Genomic DNA, 22099 nt, shown 5'->3' on the forward strand with positions numbered 1-22099 from the left:
AATATATGTGTGCTGGAAAGGGAAAATGTTTTCTGCCCTGCTCCTTACTCTGCTACTGTGAGGTGTGCTAACTCATGATGGATTATAAGGACCATCTTCTTTAATCACCCGCCATCCTCCCAAAATTAAATATCTAGATATCTAGATATAACAAAGGTGTTACATGATTCAGTTTTAGTTTGAACTTCAGCAGCTCAGTGTGGTGATATTGTTAATAATGTCTGTGCTGTGGATGTTTGCCAGGAATCATGTAGGAGTCATGTGCCTTTGTCTAGTTAATATGCTTCCATCACGACCCATGTCGCCTGAAAGAGCCTGGCATGCAGCCCACTAAAAAAAACAAAACTGTACTTCAAATATCTGCAGTGAGGAAAAGGAAGGAATTCATTGTCAGGGTAAGGCACCCAATGGATGCCCAGTCACAGGTGGGAGTGCAGGTGGAGGCCTGGGACTCTTCTGCAGTACTCATTGCTTTGACTTGTTTTGTAGCAGATGAGTGTGCGAGAAATGAGCTTCTCTGTACACATGTTGCATTTATGGCTCCCTGTGGGCACTGTGTCAGACAATGGGTGCGGGCTTTTCTAACTCTGTTTTTAGACAGGCTGAGCTGAGCGAGTGATCCTACGTGGCTAAATATAGAGCGAGCTTTAGGAGGATGGACACATGTAGAGTCTGCAGGGAAGTCTGTCTCTAATACGTGGTAATGCTCAGTTTATGTGGGAGCAGGGAAAATAGTATTATTGCATTATGGAGTGCTATAAAGAGTGCAGCTAGACATCTGACAAACAGCCACACATCGTGCTGTTCCCCGTTGCATGTGCGCACACACACAGACACACACACACACTCACACCTGTCATACGCATTTTTCTACTGATGCCATCTAATGCAACCACAAAGACTGTAAACAATGCTCACCTGCCACTGTAGCATTTATGGCTGTTGTACACTCAATTCTTGTTAACCAGTTCTGGGAAGAAATATGGACCTGTGTTAGGAATAGAATGAAAACAATGGTTAAAAAAAAACATGCATGCCAGGGACAGATTTGTGATCTGGTATTGAGAACACATTTACAAAAGCTTCTCAACATCTGGTATCATCACACCACCAAAGTCAGATTTTATTGCAAAAACACACTTGATTTTGCAATCATTCCTGGCAAAAAAATAAACATACAATATGAATAATTTATTATCAGCCTATGTCTGCAGAAAACATACTACAATATGGCTCATAGAGAGTGTTTCATTCAAGCTTCTTCTTCAGACGTAATCTAAACTGTACTCATGTACATGACCCAGGAAATTGTGCTATGGTAATGTCCTAGACGTTGTAATCAGATTGTTGGAGTGTTGCATTGTTTTGTTTTCCAAAATCCTCAGCATAAATGAAGTGTTCAGTGACATGTGGGCAAAACTCTGCTGAATGGTTTTTGTGGTTTCTTTCAAGACCAATGCAGGTGTCTGCTCTGATGTTCTCTGTAGCGCTCAGCCGATATGTTAGATAATGGCACAGCTGATGTTTACGTTCAAATGCTCTGATTCAAAGAGAGAGGGTTTTTTGAAGGAGTGAGTTCCTGTTTTCTGTAAAGAGGAGAAAATAATGTCAACCTCAGTTGAAGTAGACTAATCTGATTGAACTGAGCTGTGATTTTCACATAGTGCTGATATCCTGAAGTCAATCCACCACAATGGAAGACTTAATTCAATAGGCTTTGTGTGTTTTTTCATTTTTTTTCCTACTTCCTAACCATAACATTTACATAGTATATGAAGGCTACAGAGGACAAAAATCAGGACCTAGTCCATGTCTTTTTATTATTTACCATGATCAATCATAATTAACTCTAATTAATCAAAAAATAATATTTTTTGCCCTAATAAATATATTATCTAGGACCTGTGTCCCTGATACACCCTTGTTCTGCCCCCTTCCCTGTTTAGACTGCACACTGCTGAGTCATGCTACGTCCAGTGATATTATAAAGACACTAGTGGAATCACAGGGTGTTGGGATGGGTGTAAATACTACAAATTTGTTGCAACCTTTAGCAAATCCTGACAGTATTGTTTGGGGCCAAGATTTTTTTCTTTAGTGGTGGAACACTCCAAATATCCAAGTGTGCACTTGTGCAATAGTAAGTCGCTTTGGATAAAAGCGTCTGCTAAGTGATTAGTGAATAGTAAGTCACTTTGGATAAAAGCGTCTGCTAATTGCATGCATGTAAATATAAATAGACTGTACTGGTCGAAAAAACACTGACCAGCTTATTGCACAATGCAGAGCCAGGTTTTCCACTGCTTGTTTGACATATATGGTGAAATCCCTCCACTTTTACATCAGACAGTGTTTGTGAAGGCTCCTGACCATACTAACTGAATATGCTGTTAAAGACTGAGGTCATTATTAACTAATCTGGAAATAATAGATGGATAGATAGACTAACAGATGGTAGCATAACTGCAAATAAACACTCCATCAAACACTTCCTGTGAGCCATGTTGTTGCAACAAAACCCTGTCTTATTTTCTTTTAAGCTGTTTATTGTTAGTGCCACATATTATCCGTCATTTCAGTCCTTAAGGATAAGCCATCTTGTCCAAAACAGACCAATGTGAGTCGACAAGCTTCTCTTTGTCATTGTGACCTCTGCGTCTACCACCATGACCTGAGCTGACACCGTCTCGCTCCCTTGCTCTTGCAGGACCTATACAATCCTCTTGTATTCTTTCTAAGTAATTGGCCCAAAATTGCAGACGTAAACATTTGTAGGAGATCATATGCAATGTTTTCATCATATAATGTTATAGCTTATTCCTATCTGTTAATTGATTAGTTAAGCTGTATAAAAATATGACATTTTAATTCCTTTTTCTCCCTAGCTAAACTTTTTTGTCTGTAACCAAATTACTGCCTTTTTTATGAGAATTGTTGCCCTCTGCTAAACTATTTATAGAAAACAGTAGGCAACACATACTGGTTAACTTCATACAATTATTCAGCTTGTCAGCCACTCCTTCTTCACTGGTAATGTATTTTAGGAGCATGAGTAAGCCCAGTATAGATAGGCGAACGTGCCAAAGGCGTATTGCTATTTGTTTCCTATCTGCTGAGACTGAGCTGATTTGATTGGTTTGTGTAAAAATGACACCCTAAATGCTTCATTTTTTATTTTCCACTTCTGTAATTTGTACTTGTAAAATTGATTTTGTTTGGTGGTCCTGAAGTATGGGTTGTTATGAAGGTGAAGGCTGTATTATTTCTGTATGTAACAGGTGTTTGTCGTGTTGATGATGGAGCTTAAAGCGGTGGTTTTTGTGGCTTTAAATGGACCCCAATTGCATGTTATGCATGATTTATTGGCGTGTTAGCACATCAGGTACTTCTGTTGGGTACTGGATGTTTTTTGGCGCTGTCAACATGTGCACCATTCTGGACTTTGAATGCTAAAACTGAAATACATAAATGATCTGCTTCCGGTTAGTGTGTGTGGCATTGGCTGCCGTTAACAGTTTTGCAATCACAGACAGATAACGCTCCCAAGAACTTCAATTTTGAAGACATTTCCCTGGAACCTAATCCCCTCTCTGAGGGGTCCCTCTTCACTGAAGTAGGGTTGAATGTTTTACTAGCAGCCGTCGCCCCCCTTTGTGTTAGAATCCTTCTAGGCAGTATTGTGTGACATCTTTTCGGTGCTTGCACACTCTCACAAAGGGTTAGTTCTTCTTAATCTCAGCGGAAAATGACCTGGCCTTCTCTTTTCATTTGGTAAATAGAAGTGAAGGAGTGGTGTAATTCATTGGTGAGAAAATACCTAGACAGAAAACACATAGAAACACACACACAGACACATTTTGAGTGTCTGAAAACATCCCCCCGGACATCAGGCCTCTAAATATTCAGAAGCATGATGCTTGGATGGATGATGCATGAATAAGAATGTAGATATAGAGACTGTCTGTATAGTAGTGTTTCATCATTGCAGCTGCCAAGTGAATGTGTGGGGGCTATATTTTATATTTAGCTCCTGTGTAATGAAACTATTTACAGAAATGTTAGAGCTCTTCCTAAAAATGCAGTAAAAATTAAAATCTGCTCTATGGCAGATCAGTGGAACCTCCATTTATCAATTGTATGGACTTGGTTGTTTGAAATTGCTGTGGCAAATCAGCACTTAACTGAAGTAAGCTGGTTTAAAATGCAAATAGTCTAATTTACATTTTTTTGTAAAAAGTAAATAACATTCATACTATCAAAACAGGCAGTGCAAAATACATCAACTGTGATGCAATAGTATGCATAAGTAGATCATGACATTGGTGATCTGTCTATGTGCGACAGTAACTGAGCCATAGCTTTACATTGAATTTGAGAAAGAGATGTGCAAATTCATCACAAACTACAAAAAGCGTGGCTTCGTTGAAATGAAGTGTGTATACTTGACAGGCCTGCTTGTGGTTTATGTCTGTCTCCTATTAAAAATGTCTGGAGGATTATCAAGGAGGGAATCAGTTTACAGCAACCACAGACTGTTGAGCAGCTGTGAAAAGCAATTTTCAAAAGAATCTGTGAGTTCTGTTTGAAGAAAATTAGCTGTTATCTTCTGTTCCAACACAAATAAATACACTTCGGGCCGTACTGTCTGATCATATGTCTGATAAAAGTGCATTGTTTTAGTTCTTCTGAAATCCTTCGTTAACACAGACATGGTAATAAGACTTGCTCATAAAGTACAGTCATCACAGTTTGACCCTAGAGATTGGAGAGGTTGTAGCTATGCCCCTACTAAAGTGGTGATGGAGGTGATGTAAGCACCTGTCTTTAGCCGGACTGCCCGAGGCGCCATGCCAACCCAGCAGATATTTACTACTCCACTAACAGACACCTCGTGCAGCAGCAGCAGTCTGGCTCTGGGTGCGCATCACGGCTTTCTAAATCTGGAGCGTCAGTGTGGAAAGGCCGACAGGGGTTGACGTGGGATCTGTTCACCTTTTGAAGACCCGTGTCACCAACTCACACATGGACATGCTAATTAGTGGTCACATTGACTGACGCAGACGCCCATGCAATGGGAAGTTTTGGTGGAGCAGGAGTTTTCCTGGAGCCTGTTTCAGGAACAATGGAGCTTCTACTTTCAACAGTGTCTATTGATAGGAAAGGGAACAAATACTGCAGTTATTTATATTGTACTCAATCAATGTCATCCTTGGACATACCACACTGGTATTAACTCACATGTTGGGCACAGTAAGAGTCCGAGACTACTTTTCACATGCAGGGGACATTTATGTGGACACGTGGTGAAAAATATGGAATTTGAAAATGCTAAAGTTTTAATTGTGCTGTTTTGTTGACAGGACAAACTCTGTGCTGCTGTCACACAAAACAATGTAGACAAGTAGTAATCATAGCCAACAGTGGGAAAAAAAGGTATCCATTAGCATAGCACCCAAAATAGAATTCCATATCCTAGTTCTCATAACAGAGTAACATTTTTCCTCAGCATTTTGCCATAGACCTGCCATAGGATGACTTCAACAGGTCAACAACAGTTTGTCCAAAAACGCACTTTACCCCAGACCACCCATCTCCCCCTCCATCATCCACCTGTCACACAAAGACAACCGGCATTGTGACAAACTCGTGAACAACTGTTCCAGGCCTCCAGTCTGCAGCATCGCTCTGACAACATTGATCCCCTCAAACAGGAGAAGATGCCTCTTCACTGCTCTGAAACTGCATTCATCACCTCTCCTCCCAGGTCCGACTCTCCTGGGACCACTCAGCGGGCCTCTGTCTGTCAGGAGGACTGCACACATTCTCCTTTTTACACTGCAGGGCCCTTTGGCTGGAATTTAGGATTAGGGATTTTCAGTTGCTTCTTGACTGCACTTGTTGAAAAAAATGTGTAGTTACAGTAGGCTGGGAGAAATTCTTTACTAGGTCGCTCTTAGTGTGCTAAGATCTCACAGAGATTTCAATTCAAGAGATCCATGTGGCAGGTACAGTAATGGAAGTAGCAGAGAAAGTTACGCAATGAGCCTTTTTTTTTCCAGAGAATAAATACATGTGATGGTGTAACACATTCAAACCACTTACAGTCTTCAAACACAAATGGGTCTCAAGTTATGGCATAGGTCTGCAGTTTTGGTCAACAGCAGGGGTCACCTACAGGGGCCTCAACTTAAGTAACTCAGGTTATACAAAAATATAAATCATATTTTTGTATGGAATGTAAATATAATGCAAAAATAGAGTCATAAACGGTAGGGATTACTGATAGTTATTTAGGTGTCAGTGTAGACAGTTAGTTGATCATCACGGTCTACAGTCACTGTGCAATTGTAGTCAAATAACACTGGCATGTAATGTAAATATTGCTGTAGTTGTGCAACAATAAATACAGTTTGAATCTGTGGTTACCAGCACACGACCAGGATATCACCAAAAATGAAATTACAAGCACATTACATGACAATATGCAGTTATATCCTAGAATAAATTCAGAAAAAAACCCCTATGAATATATGTTATTGAACACCTGCTTCTGTGCTTTCCTCTGTGTCTTTTTTATCTGGTCTCTGTGTTCGCTCTCTGATGTATTTGTTTTTCTCAGTAGTTTTTGTGGCCAGAGGAAAAAAGTAGTGTTTGGTCATGTGGGAGACCGCTGGCCCTAACCTTGCTTGTCCTGTGTTAATTGTAAGGTTAAATAATGACTGGATACTTCATACCTTATATGTGTATGGTCAACGTCAGGAGATCAAGGTCAGGAATTTGAAAATGGGAGCAGAAGCAAAACAGACGGGTTGTCAAACAGTCTTGTCGCAGCTCAACACTCTGACCTCCCTGACACCTAACAGCTCTCTGTACTTACACTTCTGGCATGACACCTTGCTTTGCAGCCCAGAGCAACAGACACAGGGAGGAGCAGATGTGTTATTTCATGTTTTTTTTTTCCCATTAGCTTGTCAATCTTTTTCATGTCTGGAATCTTCTAGTGTACTTAGCATGCCATTAGGATATTTAATGCTTCTTCTAATAACAAAACATAGGGTTTGGACTTATTTCCGAGGGCTGTGCATATCCAGGATGTGTGTAGTGGCAGCAGGGTTGGACGGACTGGCCAGGACAGGCCCAGAGTTCTTGGGTCCTGTATTTGTTTTCTCATGATTGGTTTTGTTTCCTGAGGCTTTGTTTCTTTAGGCGTTATTGGCATTTTGACAATTGTTTGTAGCACATTACAATGAATTAAGTGGAAACAATGACAAATATTTCCCCTAATTCTTATTCTCCAAGCATCACTGCACGACTGAATTGAGAATTGTTGTAGAGCATGTTCACAAATGTGTGTGCCAATTTTTTCTCATTTGTTTTAATGCTGGAATGCTTTGGAGACAGAATGATGGGATGTCTCAACACAGAGCCATTTATATAGTCAATCCTATTAGTGGAGTAGGAGGGAATTTGGGTTAGTGTTGTTAAATGCAGACCAAGTAATGCCTTAATTAATTAATTAATTAGTTTGTGAAAATAATTAGATTAAAAATGTATATGCATTTTAACATGTTCTGCCTATTCTATCCATGGAGATAGAAGACAGTTTAGAGGTTTAACCTACAGTGTAAACACGACGAGTGTCATTAAGAATCTTTGGGGTCCAAACTGTAAAATCTGTCTTCTAACTAACATTAAGAGCGTTCATTGAGGAGAAGATTTTCACTGCTGCAGGCTACTACTGCTGCTGCTGACAGTGACAGGTTCCTAAAAGCAGTGGCGTGATCTGCTTGAAGGCATTATGAGGGAAGGGGAATTTGGCGCTATGTCTGGAATCTGAGATGGGTTTGCATGCCAGCCTGCACAATCATGGCCAGACCTCCATCCCGCCCTGCTGCCACTTGTTCTCTGGTTCTGACATCATCATGAGCCATGTGAACTAAGTATCCTCCCAGTCCTCAGAAAGTGGGCAGCAGTTCTACTACAAAACCCTGGCTTCTTTTTTTAGCAGGCTATCGGCCTACGTTTTGTTTGTGTGCGCCATTTATCCTTTTTGTTCCTGAGCATCCTGTTCCATGTGGGTGGAAGTGTTGCCTGATTAATTTCAGGACACACCCCATTCAAATCTGAGGTCAGGAGGAAGTAGTCCAAGCTGCTTTATTTACATAGAAACCAAGTGTGTGGCTGAATGAAAACAGTGATTTAAGAACAATCAAGTCTCAGAAAACTCCTGATTTGCAACATAATGATTTTGCCGGGATTGTTTACGGTTGTCAGAGGACAGGACCAGACAGTTTCCTTCACCTGACCTTTGAACTCTCTCACAATCTGTCAACACCAGGACTACTTGAACCTAAGGCCATTACTTCTCAGGGATGCAGGGAGAAGCAATCAATCAGGAGAATTGCAGAGTTCTTTTGACAAAGACCATGACTACTTAGCGAGGACACCAACTCTTTCAGATGCTAACATGGATCCGTCTTCAAGAAAGACAGGCATGTCATGGCCGTTCTCAGGGATGCCGGCCTGTGCAGGCCTGCCTTCATTCTGTTTCTCTCTAAAAGAAAAACATTCTTGATCTGTTAATTAATTGGAACACAATAATTTAGGAGTAGTTTCTATTCAACAATGCATCCCCGAAGGCAGGAACACTTTTATATATCAGTCAGTTATTTAATTGTTTATTATAGAAACTCAGATGAATACCGCAGGTTTTCACTTTCATTTCAGTAACATAACCTCTAAAGTACGGGCTGCAGGTTTGGGATCAGTTTAAAAGAGAAGCAACATTTTGAAAATAATAATTGAGGTCAATGGTTCCCAAATTGGGGGGCATGCGCTCCTTAGGTGCTGCAGAGCTATTTTAGCTATATAACAAATTGATTTTTTGCAGCCTACTAGTTTAAATTCCAAATCTTAAACTTCCTAAAATGTTACCCAAAATGTTACATTTTTACTTTGTTTTTTTTTTGCAGCTCTTTCACGTGGCTTACGTCCTCATCAAATTTGCTAATTCACCTCGCCCTGACCTGTGGGTGTTAGAGCACTCCGTGGACAACGGCAGGACATATATACCATGGCAGTATTTTGCACGTGAGTTCAACTATTTTAAATCAATAAATATCATGGTGTTTTCTCAGCCCTTATGTATCTAAAAATAACACAGAACCCTTAATGATTAGCGCAACAGTCATGATAGTTTATGATTTTGTTGGGTACATAATTAAGAAATGAAAGGATTATCTAGTATTAAGTAATAGTTAGCGCTATAATAATAGTTCTTATTTATATTTTATAAATAGAACATTGTTACTCTTCATATTAATTTATGATCCTGCAACAACACTGTGCCAACAATTCAGGTTTGCAGGCTTGGAACCCACACACACACACACACACAGAGAGCTAACAAAATGCAGCTAATATTATTATTAATTACAACCGTGCCAAGACAAGTCAACATGTCTGCAGTAAATAATGTCCCATTGTAATTATAACAGAGTGAATTTTATGTATTGACCAACGTTAAATCCTAGTTTAATAACCTGTTTGCTCAATAGAAGAGACACCTGTGTGTACAAATCACTGTAATTCCTAATCTGTGGTTGTTGATATATTGGTTTAGTTTTAGACACTCCTGGTGGAAGAAAGAAAGAAAAATACATATTTTGATGTCACACTTTTTCAGATTCCAAGCATGAGTGTATTGAAAGGTTTGGGAAGCAGCCCAATGCTCGTATATTAAATGACAATGACCAGATCTGCACCACAGACTACTCCCGGATCCTGCCTTTGGAAAACGGAGAGGTGAAGATTCACACATTCCGTCTTGTATGAACCAAACCACGTTTGTGTTATTTTGTTGAACAGAAATCCATGTGACATAAATACAATTTGATCCAGATTGTGATCTCTCTGGTCAACGGTCGACCGGGCTCTAAAAACTTCACCTACTCTCCGGTGCTGAGAGATTTCACTAAGGCCACTAACATCCGTCTGCGTTTCCTCCGCACCAGCACCCTGCTGGGCCACCTCATCTCCAAGGCTCAGCGAGACCCCACCGTTACACGCAGGGTGAGTCACGTACAGCAAGATTTAACAATGAGGTGACAAGGATGATGGCAGACTGTAGTTTCCCATTTGGGAAAAAAACACAAACAAGCAGGCCGTCATTTGTACAGTCATTTGCACTTTGTGCTTGTGAATATCAGACGACAGATCTACCTGTCCTGTCATCACAGAGATGCAGCTCTTAAAGCCGAACAACATTTACACAAGTAGTAAATAAGCACTGGTTAGGAGCGTGGATAGAACACAGATCTTAGGGTACAGGATGGTTCAGGATTATCACATCCACCTATGCTGTATCAATGTATCAATGCCCTTTTGTATCAATGTCTTTTGTTTTTCCTGAGAAATGTGTCCTCAGATCCACAGCTGTGATCTTCTTACGTTTTGTTTTTATAATGCCTTGATTCACCCCATGAAAGCTAGACAAAGCTTGTGGCTCACAGAATGAGTTACTACTTGTTACTGTACCTGTCTTTCCTCTGCCTGCCAAGCATAGTCAGACAACTGTTTTGGTTTGAGATGGCGTGTTGTTAAGTTGCCGATAAGGCTGCTGTTACGTTAAAATACCCCTGGTGATGATAACGTTTTCTCCATCTGTCGACAGTACTATTATAGCATCAAAGACATCAGCATAGGTGGACGCTGCGTGTGTCACGGACATGCACTGGTTTGTGGGGGAGGGCGTAACCCAGACAACCCAAACAGGTGAGAAATATGTCATTGATCATCAGCAAATGTTTCATCATCACTATATTGCTACTCAACCCTGTAATTGTTATTCATTCAGCGTTCAAGCTTTTTCACTAGACTTTAATGAAAAGTATTCTCCTGGTTATAATAATGTACAACTACAGCTGGTGATATGATGAGGAACAGACTTTAAGATACGGAGGCAGCCATAAAGTGGACCAGAATAATTGATTTTTTAGTTTTAGACACATATTTAATTTATTACATCAATAAATAACTTCCTGTTGATTAAAGTCCTTATCTCTAGATTTCTAGTCTTCTCTAATGAAACTCATTGTCTATTTTAATTTTTCACTTTCATCATAACACTGTTTTCCAGGTGTCTCTGGCTTTTGCTGTTTTTGTTTTGTCCTAAGCCTCTCATCAGCATATTTTTCAGACACAAAATGCAGTGTTTTACATCTAAAATGTATACTTGCCAAAAGACGGGTGAACATCAACAAAGTCTCTGTGCTATTTATAAATACCTGCATCTGTTTTACTTTTATTTAAAAAAAAAAAGATAAAATGTGGCTTTTTTCTGCTGTTCTGCTTTAAGACACAACACTAGTTCACCTCCTGCTGTACCTGTCACTGGAGCTGTTAGAATAAAAAGTATAATATACAGACATAATGAATCCAAATGTATGCTGAGGTTGTATTGGCTGCTGAATCGAAGGTTTCAGTTTGTTGTTCCTAATTGTAAAAATCAATTGAAATGATCACTTAATTAAAGTCCAAATATTCAAAAAATGTAATATCATAATGATAACATTGTTGCAAAACCCTTGTGTTTTATGTCTTGCCTTTAGGCGCCAGTGCGATTGCCAACACAACACCTGTGGTGAGTCATGTGACCGCTGCTGCCCAGGTTTCAACCAGAAGCCCTGGCGTGCCGCTACTGTCAGTAGCCCCAACGAGTGTCAGCGTAAGTGTGCACGAAGAGTGTTTTATGTTTAGTTTTAAACAAACTCTCACAGCGCTGCTTCCACTTCTGCTCACTGTCTGAGTTATGAGCCCTGACTGCGGACAGAATCGCCCTCTCTGTTGACTCTCACCTTTTGTGGATCCCTTGAAATGGAATTGTGCAGAGCCTTGATCCAGAGTTCCCTATGGAATGTGAAATGGACCAGGCTGTGAGCGAGCCTCCTCGGGACGGCTGTTTTCTGGGCAGCCAGCTGCTTGGTTAGCCATCCAGGCTGGGAACAAGAGGGATTCCCCCGTGCCAGCTTATCAACGAGCCACACAGTCTGCCAGCAGACTCTGTGTCAGCTGGAATCTAAATGCTTTGGACTGCTGCCTCCGTGAAATTGCACGACCTTGTAGCACACTGTAAAAAAAAAAAGCAAAGAAGAAAAAAACGAAGACGACCAAGACTAATGTGGACTAATCCAATCAGGGCTGACACAGTAAATACATCCTAACCATAAACATTAAAGAGACACTGGGGTGGTACACAGGAAGAGGATGTGCCATCTTGTGTAGTTTGGATTTTATGGTTTCTAATAATCCTTTACTGCTAGTCTTATAATTTTGTTTTGGCAAAAGCGCTAGTACACACAGAGGAGTGCCGGGGCACTCTGCCGAGACGTATAGAATAATCTTTTGTCGTGTGTGTGTTTCTCTTCTTCAGCCTGCCAGTGCTTCTCCCATGCATTTGACTGTTATTATGACCCAGAGGTGGAGAGGAGAGGAGCAAGTTTAGACACCTACGGCAGGTATGACGGAGGGGGAGTGTGCATCGGCTGCCAGGTAAGAAATGCATATCAAGTCCGAACTGATTCCTGTGTGTTTGCATGTTGGCGGTTGTATGGATGAATTGGTTGCATGTGTATTTTCTTGGAGCTCTCCCCGGATCACTGCATGCTAAACTGCTGACTTCTTGTGTACCTTGGACTAAAACGTTTCTATTAAGTAACCTGAAGCCATGGAATTAAATATAGTTTTTATGCATTTTTATATATATATAAAAACACAGACAAAATAATAATCACAATAAGACAGCTGTCAGTCATTTGCAGTGTTTTTTTCATTTTACTATTTAGTTTTACATGGAATTATTTCATTTAAAAAGGTGACATCATCTAAAAACGCCTGAATCAGGTAACAGAGGGCCAGAATTTGGGCACCACACATTTAAATAAAATAAAATAAAATCACAATTGTCTAACATTATTATATGATTTTATTTATTTATTTATTTTTTACAAAACTAAAGGCATTTTTAGCCTTCATCAGTCAGCCTCCTATCACTGATACCACAGTCGACCACCAGGAGTGATAGAGATACTTTGCCTCCACCCAATTCCACACAGTAGTTTAATTACAGTTGCAGTGCATGTCCATCTTTCTACTACTACTGCACTACTGTTACATACAGTCAAACAAATTCCTGTGTGATTTTTGTGTGTCTTTTTCCACCCTGTGTTCTTCAGCACAACACTGCTGGAGTGAACTGTGAGCGGTGCCTTGACGGCTTCTACAGACCGCATGGAGTACCAGCTGAGGCTCCCACTGGATGCATACGTGAGTCAGCTTGTCACTAGCAAAGACACACACACTGTATGACTAACTGCACATTACGTGCTCTTGAAAATGTTAGAAGAGGCGTGTGTGTGTGTGTGTGTGTGTGTGTGTGGGCTCTGTCTGTCTCCTTTCCCTCCAGTCTGTTTGTCTTTGTTAATCAGTGTCATCACACTCACCTGTGGCCTGGTCGTTAGTCTCACTCCTGTCACCTGGTGCCCTTCACTCTGTCATTGTCAGGATCGTTGTTTAGTCTTGTCGCTCCTCTGTGCTGCTGACTGTTCCTGTTTTTTTTACCCGCATGTTGTTGGGTCCTGGAGTCCAGTAAGTTGGATTATTAAAGTTGGCGTGTGAATAAACTTTTTGCATTTGATCCTCACACACCTGGTTTCTGTCTTTTCCACTGAATTGTTTGAACTGTTGATTTGAACTGACCTCAGGCGTTCTTGACCAAACAGTCTTTTATTACTCATCTGAAAATATATGACATCAATGAACCAAATAAAGTTTCTCCCTACTGTGTGTTTGCTAATTTGTTGTTCATTAAGAATAGAAAGATAGAGAGGGAGAGAGGAACAGAAATGCCCCTGAACAGGCAAACTGTCAGTTTTATTAGTATACTTTCATGGCATTATTACATTTATCAATATGTATGATGTGACCTTGGTCTATATTGTGCATAAGAATGCATTCTAAAACTTGATATATATTACCATTGATTGAGTGGTGGACTGAATATTTGAATGTTTAGCCAATGAGCTGAAGTCACTAAAATAAGTGTCAGCATCATCACACAGGTACTTGATGCTACAGTGTGTATGACTAACACATGTAGCCATAACAGTGCTTAACCCAAAGCGCCCCTCAGCCTCTCTTTTTGAGACGGGCACAAATGTCTCCATCAAGCCGTCACTGGCACCACATTCGTACTGAGGCTAATCCGGGCTCTGCTGCTGTTTACATTACTTCAGAGGCCCAGTGCTGTACCTCACCACACAAATAGCTGTGTGTTGAGTTTGGACAGTAGCAAGTCACGGCATTAAACTGAGCACTTTGAACAATAAAACCCCACAATCCGTAAACTGTGTTAGTTGAGATTAGCAGCGGAAGATGTTATTTTTTTTTACTCTATTAAAGGTTGAACCATAATAATTGTGTTTTCCTTCAGGGCGATCTCATGAGGATGATTAATGGTTCAACCATTGTTTGATGAGATTCTCTGTCATACGCAAACACAGCTCTCCTCTACAGCTAATAATTATCGGCTTGGTTGACATGTTTACTGTAAACCCATTCTACACACTGACATGTCTGTTCATACAGTGCGTGTCCATATTTATCCACTTTCATTCTGTCTTCACTGCAGCCTGCAGGTGTGATGACAGGACGACGGCCGGGTGTGAGATGGGCTCTGGAAGGTGTATCTGCAAACCGCAGTTTGCCGGAGAGAACTGTGATCACTGTGCAAACGGATATTATCACTACCCACTGTGCAACCGTGAGTCATGATTTGGATAAATCTTCCAGTATGTGCATTTAAAATTCACCTGAAACTGTGAATCCACATGAGATGTAATGACTATGTGTTGGGGTGAGTATCATGAACTGATGTATGCTGTGATTTAAACACACAAAACACAGCTTCGATTGCTTCAACATAACATAAACAGGTATTATGTGTTCTACTTTTGAATTCCTGATGTAATGGAAGAGCTATCATGTGGTCAGACGCGAGGAAATACTGTACGTGGGGTTTGAAGAAACTCACGTTTCAGCCACCCTTTGAAGGGTGGAATCAGTTTCTCTATTTTCTGGAGCCTTTTATGCTCCTGTCAGTTTCCCCCCGCAGGGCACCTTTTTTTTTAAAGTAGGCTCATTTGAAAGACGCAGGGCTTTAGCGCAGGAGGTTGTCTTCACATGCTACAGTGTGGACTAATTATCACCACACATTCCACATACCAGCCTTTGCAAACAAGTGTGCAGATATAGGACACTTAAGGAGTTTCACCACGGCATCTCATTATGATGTGACTCAGGAGGCTGCAGGGAGACGAGCCACCCACGGTTAAATATTTTATGGTCTTGTTTTTTTATTTATGTTTTTTTTTTCAAACTCTTGCCTCATTGTCACGTTACAGGCTTCAACATTAACTTCTGTGGTTCGTAAATATTTAACTGACATTCCCTGTTTCTCTTTAAACTGTACCTAAAAGGACTTTACTTTACTTTGTTTTTCTCCAAAGTATCTTGCAGTAAAGGCCAAATAAACGAATGCAGGTTTTATAGGGTCGTTACACATATCTGGAACAGGCAGACATTTGCCAGGTTTTCTGATTCTTATGTTACATAATGTCCATTTTATTTTTGGATGTGTCCAGACTTAGCCTTTTTTCCATGAGCAGCAGATTTATTAGTCCCAGCTCTTATTAAATGTAGGTCTCACCTCCTTTCTAATGGACTGATAAACTGGTCTGAACATGTAGACACAGACTATTCTTCATACTCTGTCTGCGTTTCAGGAGTAGCTTCATTGCCTTTCTGTGTCACAGTATTACATTTCTACAACGGTTTTTATGTGTGTGTGTGTGTGTGTGTGTCGGTAAGAACGTCTGTTGCAAAAAAACGTGCGGTGAACTTGTGGGAAAGTGGTAATTGCCGAGTGATGTAAGGTAATAGTCGCAACATGGAGGAGAAACATAAATTAGACAAATTGAGTCATGAGGCTGCACGACACCTACAGCGGTGTGCGCAGCTCTTGAGCAACCGGTGTTTGTTCAGTTTAATCCCACGGGAGCCTGGTAAACTGGTAAATTACAGACATAATCTGTGTGAGTAACAGCAGAACGTTATCCTGCTCGTTTGTGCAGAGTTCTCCTACAAGGCATTTACCTCTCTGCGTAGATGAGCTTATATTGTGTATATTGTTACAAGGCATAAAAGTTAACACAGTCTATAACTTAGAATATTAATATAATATTATATTTTAGGAAACACCATAACATTCTGGCCTGATTACATCTGAAAAGTCAGTCAAAAGTGAATTCCACAGATGTGATTAATGTTAAGGTGAACCTTATCTTAGTCGGTGTCTTTTTGTAATATTCAAATACTGTAAAGACATGTAAGGAGAGAATAAAATATGTCGTATTACACAACGTCTTGGCTGACGATCAATGAGCATAGGGTTAGAAATAGGTCTCAGGAGGTAGTCGTCACAAAATACATCAAGATGTTGGGAAAATATTTGGAGGCTAGGTACGGTTTTCAAGATGAAAATATTTGGAGGCTAGGTACGGTTTTACCCTGGTTTATTTCAGATTGGTCTACCAATCATGAAGTGATTTAAAATAAGTCGTCGTGGTTTTAAACTGCTGGAGTGTTTGGTAATATCTTCCCATCAATCAATGTGTCCTTGGTTTATAAAATGATAAAATGGAATTTGATAAAATACCCTTTTTTTAAAAATCAAATTATAGCATAAACTCTTTTGTCTAAAATTACCTAAGTTTGTGGTCGAGGATAATTGTTGACATACTCAGTCCTAACTTCAGTCCTAACTCTGGGTCTGTCTCCTTCTAACAGGATATCCTTTGTATCCAACAACCACCAAATCCTCTGCTGGTCCTATTGTGGGTAAGTTCACCATATCCTGTCGTTTTATTTTAAAACTACAAAACAGGTGGTCTCCAACTACTGGCACTTTTAGCCAGTGAAACACCCACCTCTGGTCCAAAACTACATTTTCAGTAATAAACTAATTGGACACTTTGAGACCCCTGCTGTACAATAACAGTCTAATCCTATTCTCTTTCTCTTTGTACAGTGCCTACTCTTTGCCCTCCAGGTTATTTTGGTTCACCCACCTGTCAACGTGAGTGCTATTTATTTTGACTTTTCAAATCTGATAGCTGTGATTTTTTTAAAGATGTTCACGGCTGAATTTTACAGTCCTGTCTGCCTGTAAAATTCATCAGAAAAATAAGTCCTGTCTGCCTGTAAAATTCATCAGACTGTTTAAAGGGTTGTTAAATTTACAGCACAATAAATATTTGAAATAGTTCAACCTTGTACTCCGTGACAACTTGTCATATACGGCCCTGCTCTGATACTCATTCATCTCCTCGTTCATCTGTGAGAGCTTTCGGTCAAGAATGTCCTTTTCCTTCTGTAATAGCATGAGTGAATTGGGACTGTTGACTGAGAGCTGCTCTATTATTAGTTATAGCTCCATAAATTCCCTTTTCTGGTTTGATCCAAGCTCAGAAATCTGTTTAAATTCAGACCAATCACAGGCCTGGGCTGTTAGGTCACACAGATATTACACAGTTCTCACACATGTCTGTCAAAAAGCTTCAAAGTTCCGATTTATGAGAGAAAAAAAAAGTTAATTATTATTACATTTTTAAGAAATCCCATAGCTGCTTCAAAGAAACTGAGAGCCTCTCTGGTGGCCTTCTCAAAATAAAATCTAGTTTAATCTATTTTAATCATAGATAATTCTGTTGTACATATAATTTGTGTGTGTGTTTTTTTTTTTACAGCATGTGTGTGTGACTACAGAGGTACAACATACGCCGTGTGTGACTCTTCTGGACGATGCCTGTGCCGTGAAGGCGTAGAGGGGCAACGCTGTGACCGCTGTCGACCTGGATACCACTCGTTCCCGAACTGCGAAGGTGAAAACAGCCTCTCCTAATCAGCCTTGATCCCCGCACAGACTCACACACGCAAACACAACCTCATCAAAATGATTACATGAGCGTGAAGTGCAGTGCAGCACGCCGTTGACCTTTTGGGGGTCAACTTTAGGCTGTTGAACTTCTGATCTGATAATTTTTTTTTTCCCAGCGTGTCGCTGCGATGGGTCCGGTGTGTCCGACAGCGTCTGCACTTCAGGGGGTCAGTGTGTTTGTCTGGCCAGCTACAGGGGGCAGGAGTGTGATGAATGTGCACCAGGCTACTACGGCTATCCAGATTGTGCTGGTTAGTGTTCCTTCACTGATCCTTCAGTATTACTGACGTAATTATTGTTGTCAAAAATAGTTGTGCTCTTGTGAGCAGCGTGGAAAAAATGTCCACAATGGTTCGACTGGACTAACGGTGGTCTGTTCTCATGACTCTGCTGGACGACATTCTCACTCTCCCATACTAGAGAATCCATTAAAATCCCTTTGCAACAAATCTGCATCACAGGGCACTTCACAGAAATAAAAAAATCAACAAGATGTTATTCTTAGATTTCTTCCATTTAAGGAACTATATTCTTGGTCTTCATAAAAAAAAACCAACATAACTTTTATCAACACCACAGACTTACATTTGTCTCTTCTTCTCAGCCTGCAGATGTTCTCCTGAAGGTTCCCATGGCAACATATGCAACCCCTTGTCTGGTCAGTGCCTGTGTCTGCAAGGGGTTGTGGGACAGCAGTGTGACCGCTGTGCCTCTGGTCAGAGGTTTCCACAGTGTGCAGGTGACTACACTGAGCCACAGAATGAGATTAGGGATTGAGACAATGGCCTGTCATAATTAAACTTTAATCTGTTTCGTCCATGTATTGAGGTATTTATTGGTAAAATTGATTTTGTAGTTTTTTTTAATATGAAACTCTTGTTACCCAGCTTCACCAGGACAAACTTTTAAAAGAGATTTTAACCTCATTTGCTGTTAAAAAAAGTTTTAATAAAAATTATTATTGACCACTGATAAAACTGATATATCTTTCTTTTTCCTATTTCCAGCCTCCATTGTTCAGTGTTATTCTCCAGGGACTGAGGTTGCCAATCCTGAAACGGTACGACGCTCGGAGTAAAAGTTGAATTGTTAAATTTTAATTACATTCCAACAGTGCAGATTTACCAGCAGTCTTCAGCGCAGTGTCTCCAAAAATACCTTCTGTGGGTTGGGACCCACAAATGGGTCACAGGAGATTTTTTGTGGGTTCGACAATGAATTTGCTCATTAAACTTTCAGGTTTTTACTGAAGATTTATAGCAAACCTAAATGTGTTGATTTATGTCTGAGATTAAAAAAAAAAAAAGAAAAACAAAGCTAGAAAAAAACAAATACTTGTTTTTTTTACCTTAAAATGACACATGTTTAAATCTACTTCTGCACCCAAATGAATTAATTTTATATATTTATAGATTTTAAATCTGTTGTAGATGTTGAAGATGTGAAGTTTAAGTCATTAATTAATTGCAGACGTTTTGGTCAAAATAACTGAGTGAATGAATCCCCAAAATACTTCAATTGGTTTTCATCAGTTTAAAAAAATGTTTAAAAAAAGTTTGGAAAGCTGCCACAACAGGAGTCCAGTTCTTCGCCTTTTTTTTACAAGGAAATGTCGCCCATCACTGGAAAAATAAATATAATCAAAAAAAGGAAAAGAGACTTCCTTCCATTTTAAAAAGGAAGAAAAACAATGTGATGTGTTTCTTTCCTGATCTAAAAGATAAGATTTGTTTTATTTTTTTATTCTCAATCTCCACCTTTTGTTCTTTATCTGATGGTCCAGGGCTCGTGTCAATGTCTGCCCAATGTGGAGGGAACCCTGTGCAACAGGTGTAAACCTCTGTACTGGAACCTGGCTGCAGAGAATCCTCGAGGCTGCGTAGGTGAGTGTAACGAAGACGATGTTCACTTAAATGTGCAGGAAGTGAGTAGGAGGTCTGGTTGTTTTCTTTGGGAGTGGGCGGCTTACTGACCCATCTTTTACTAAATGAATGATTTCATTGGTGGCAATCTGAGCTGATGTTGGCCCCACAAACTCTGAGGATATGTCATCATGCCCCCATCAACATGGCTGGATCCGCTGCCTTCCTGTCCCTCAAAGCGCAGCTACTTCCTCCACACTTCCGTCTGTGGCTCAAACCTGAGGTTGATGTGGTGACACAGCAGTGTCTGGTTACATTAAGTCATGAAATGTACCAATCATTTCCTTTTACACTCTCTCATTTTATCCACCTACCCGTGCAACACCCACAAATAACTGCTGGAAAAGCCTGAAGTCACCTTCGACCACTGAATATCAGGCTTTGTGTACGGACGTGTCTAAAGTTACAGTTACGCTGTGGTGCTGCAAGAATGTTATCGCAACCTCACGGCCTGAAGACACCAGAAAAATGAGCTTTAATTGAGCTAAGAATGTCACCGGTCTGTAGTGACTGGACTTTATAAAGAATTCAAAGCGAACCAAAGCAGTCCAGCCGTCCTGCACCTTTGATGTGTGCAGATCTTCAAAGATTGCGCCGTTTTGTGCTTTTGTGCTTCACCTTTGGAAGTGACAAAATCCTGTAATCAGAGTCTATTCACTCCAGATCCTGCTTTTTACCTTTTCATAACCCTCTTCGCCCTCTCTTTCTTTTTGTTCTCTCTACCATAACAGAGTGTCGGTGTGATTTGAAAGGAACACTGAGTGGCGTTGGAGAGTGTGCACAGGTGGGTTTCTTACTATGGAAGCAGTTCCACCAGTATTTATTCTGCCGGTTTACTGGTTTAATGCTGCTTTTATTCTCCAGAGAAGCGGACAGTGTCACTGTAAGCCCAATGCATGTGGACTGTCATGTGACACGTGTAAGGACGGACACTTCCTGCTGCAGAAAAAGGACTATTTTGGTTGTCAGGGTAAGGTCATATGAACAAAATCCATCATAATTACAGGTTATTCACAACTACTTCAATTTTTTGCATTTGACTATGCATGTAATTCATCCTTACAGTATATGGTCACTACTACACACTAAAGAGATATATTTATCTCTTCATTTTTTCATTTTAATTTCTCATGATCTCTCAGCACTCCCTCAGGGATCAACTGGTGGATCCCAATCAACTCACTGTGCACCCCCTCATATAAGGACATGGGAAAACATTATATTTGAGACTGAGATGTGGAATGACATATAAACATATTAAAAAAAAGATTGCCTTTCTCCTCCTGATTCTCATTTTTTTAACTATGGTATAATTAAAACAAACAAACTCTGGTTTCAGTTGAAATTCCATCTAAAAATAAATGATGCATGACTCTGTACTCTCTATTACCTCCCTCCCAACCTCTAGATTTTGTGTAATGAAAATTAATAATTATCATTGGTTGATTAAAACAAAGTTTATTTTCTTGTTTTTTCCTCATTCCTTCAGGCTGTCACTGTGACGTTGGTGGCGCTGTGAGCATGGACTGTGACGAGAACACAGGGCAGTGTTGGTGTCGGAAGAATGTAGTGGGCGTTAAATGCACAGAGTAAGTCATGGGCATTTCTTTTATCTATATATTGTGTTTCTTTTTTTTTATTTATTTATTTTTTTCATTTGCCGTATGACAATTCTGTTCACCTCGTCAGGCCGGCACCAAACTACTACTTTCCTACTTTACATCACCTGAAGTTTGAAGTGGAGGACGGCACCACACCAAACGCCAGACCTGTGCGCTTTGGTTTTAACCCTGGGGAGTTTCCAGACTTCAGCTGGAGAGGATACGCTGTGATGTCGCCTGCTCAGGTTAATATTTGCCCAAGTTCTTCCTGTATTGCACTGAAATACACTGAAATCAGTTTTGCGGTAAATGACATTTTTAAAGGCTTCTTTTTCACCTCTGTGGTTCACCTGCTTTTTTCAGCCTTTCACTGATTTTGCTGCCTATTTCACACAAACCTCTGAGTGTAAATACACCTGACCATATCTCTCCTCAGCCAGAGGTGATCCTCACTCTTACCCTTGGCTTTCCTGGCCCTTTCCACATTGTAATGCACTACGCCACCCCCAAACAAAAGGGGCCAA

At 40.3% G+C, this 22099-nt stretch overlaps 1 protein-coding gene across 3 annotated transcripts in view; it reads left to right on the plus strand.

Annotated features, from left to right (window-relative positions):
• Positions 1-22099, plus strand: part of LOC103396180 (laminin subunit alpha-3) — a 48974-nt gene that overhangs the window by 1330 nt on the left and 25545 nt on the right. For 2 of the 3 annotated variants that reach the window (XM_008334175.3, XM_008334177.3), the window contains exons 3-21: positions 8973-9090; positions 9686-9804; positions 9901-10071; positions 10673-10773; positions 11610-11725; positions 12431-12549; positions 13233-13323; positions 14687-14818; positions 16903-16953; positions 17144-17191; positions 17862-17996; positions 18169-18303; positions 18657-18791; positions 19060-19112; positions 19836-19935; positions 20706-20758; positions 20839-20944; positions 21464-21563; positions 21664-21820. In XM_008334175.3, the coding sequence (XP_008332397.1) occupies positions 8973-9090; positions 9686-9804; positions 9901-10071; positions 10673-10773; positions 11610-11725; positions 12431-12549; positions 13233-13323; positions 14687-14818; positions 16903-16953; positions 17144-17191; positions 17862-17996; positions 18169-18303; positions 18657-18791; positions 19060-19112; positions 19836-19935; positions 20706-20758; positions 20839-20944; positions 21464-21563; positions 21664-21820 (2040 nt within the window). Of the gene's footprint in view, positions 1-8972; positions 9091-9685; positions 9805-9900; positions 10072-10672; positions 10774-11609; positions 11726-12430; positions 12550-13232; positions 13324-13494; positions 13645-14686; positions 14819-16902; positions 16954-17143; positions 17192-17861; positions 17997-18168; positions 18304-18656; positions 18792-19059; positions 19113-19835; positions 19936-20705; positions 20759-20838; positions 20945-21463; positions 21564-21663; positions 21821-22099 lie in introns of those variants that run through there. The other variant, XM_008334178.3, reaches the window with a different exon arrangement.

Source organism: Cynoglossus semilaevis, chromosome 20, assembly GCF_000523025.1.
Source record: "Cynoglossus semilaevis isolate Cse_v1.0 chromosome 20, Cse_v1.0, whole genome shotgun sequence".
In the NCBI taxonomy this organism is placed as follows: domain Eukaryota; kingdom Metazoa; phylum Chordata; class Actinopteri; order Pleuronectiformes; family Cynoglossidae; genus Cynoglossus; species Cynoglossus semilaevis.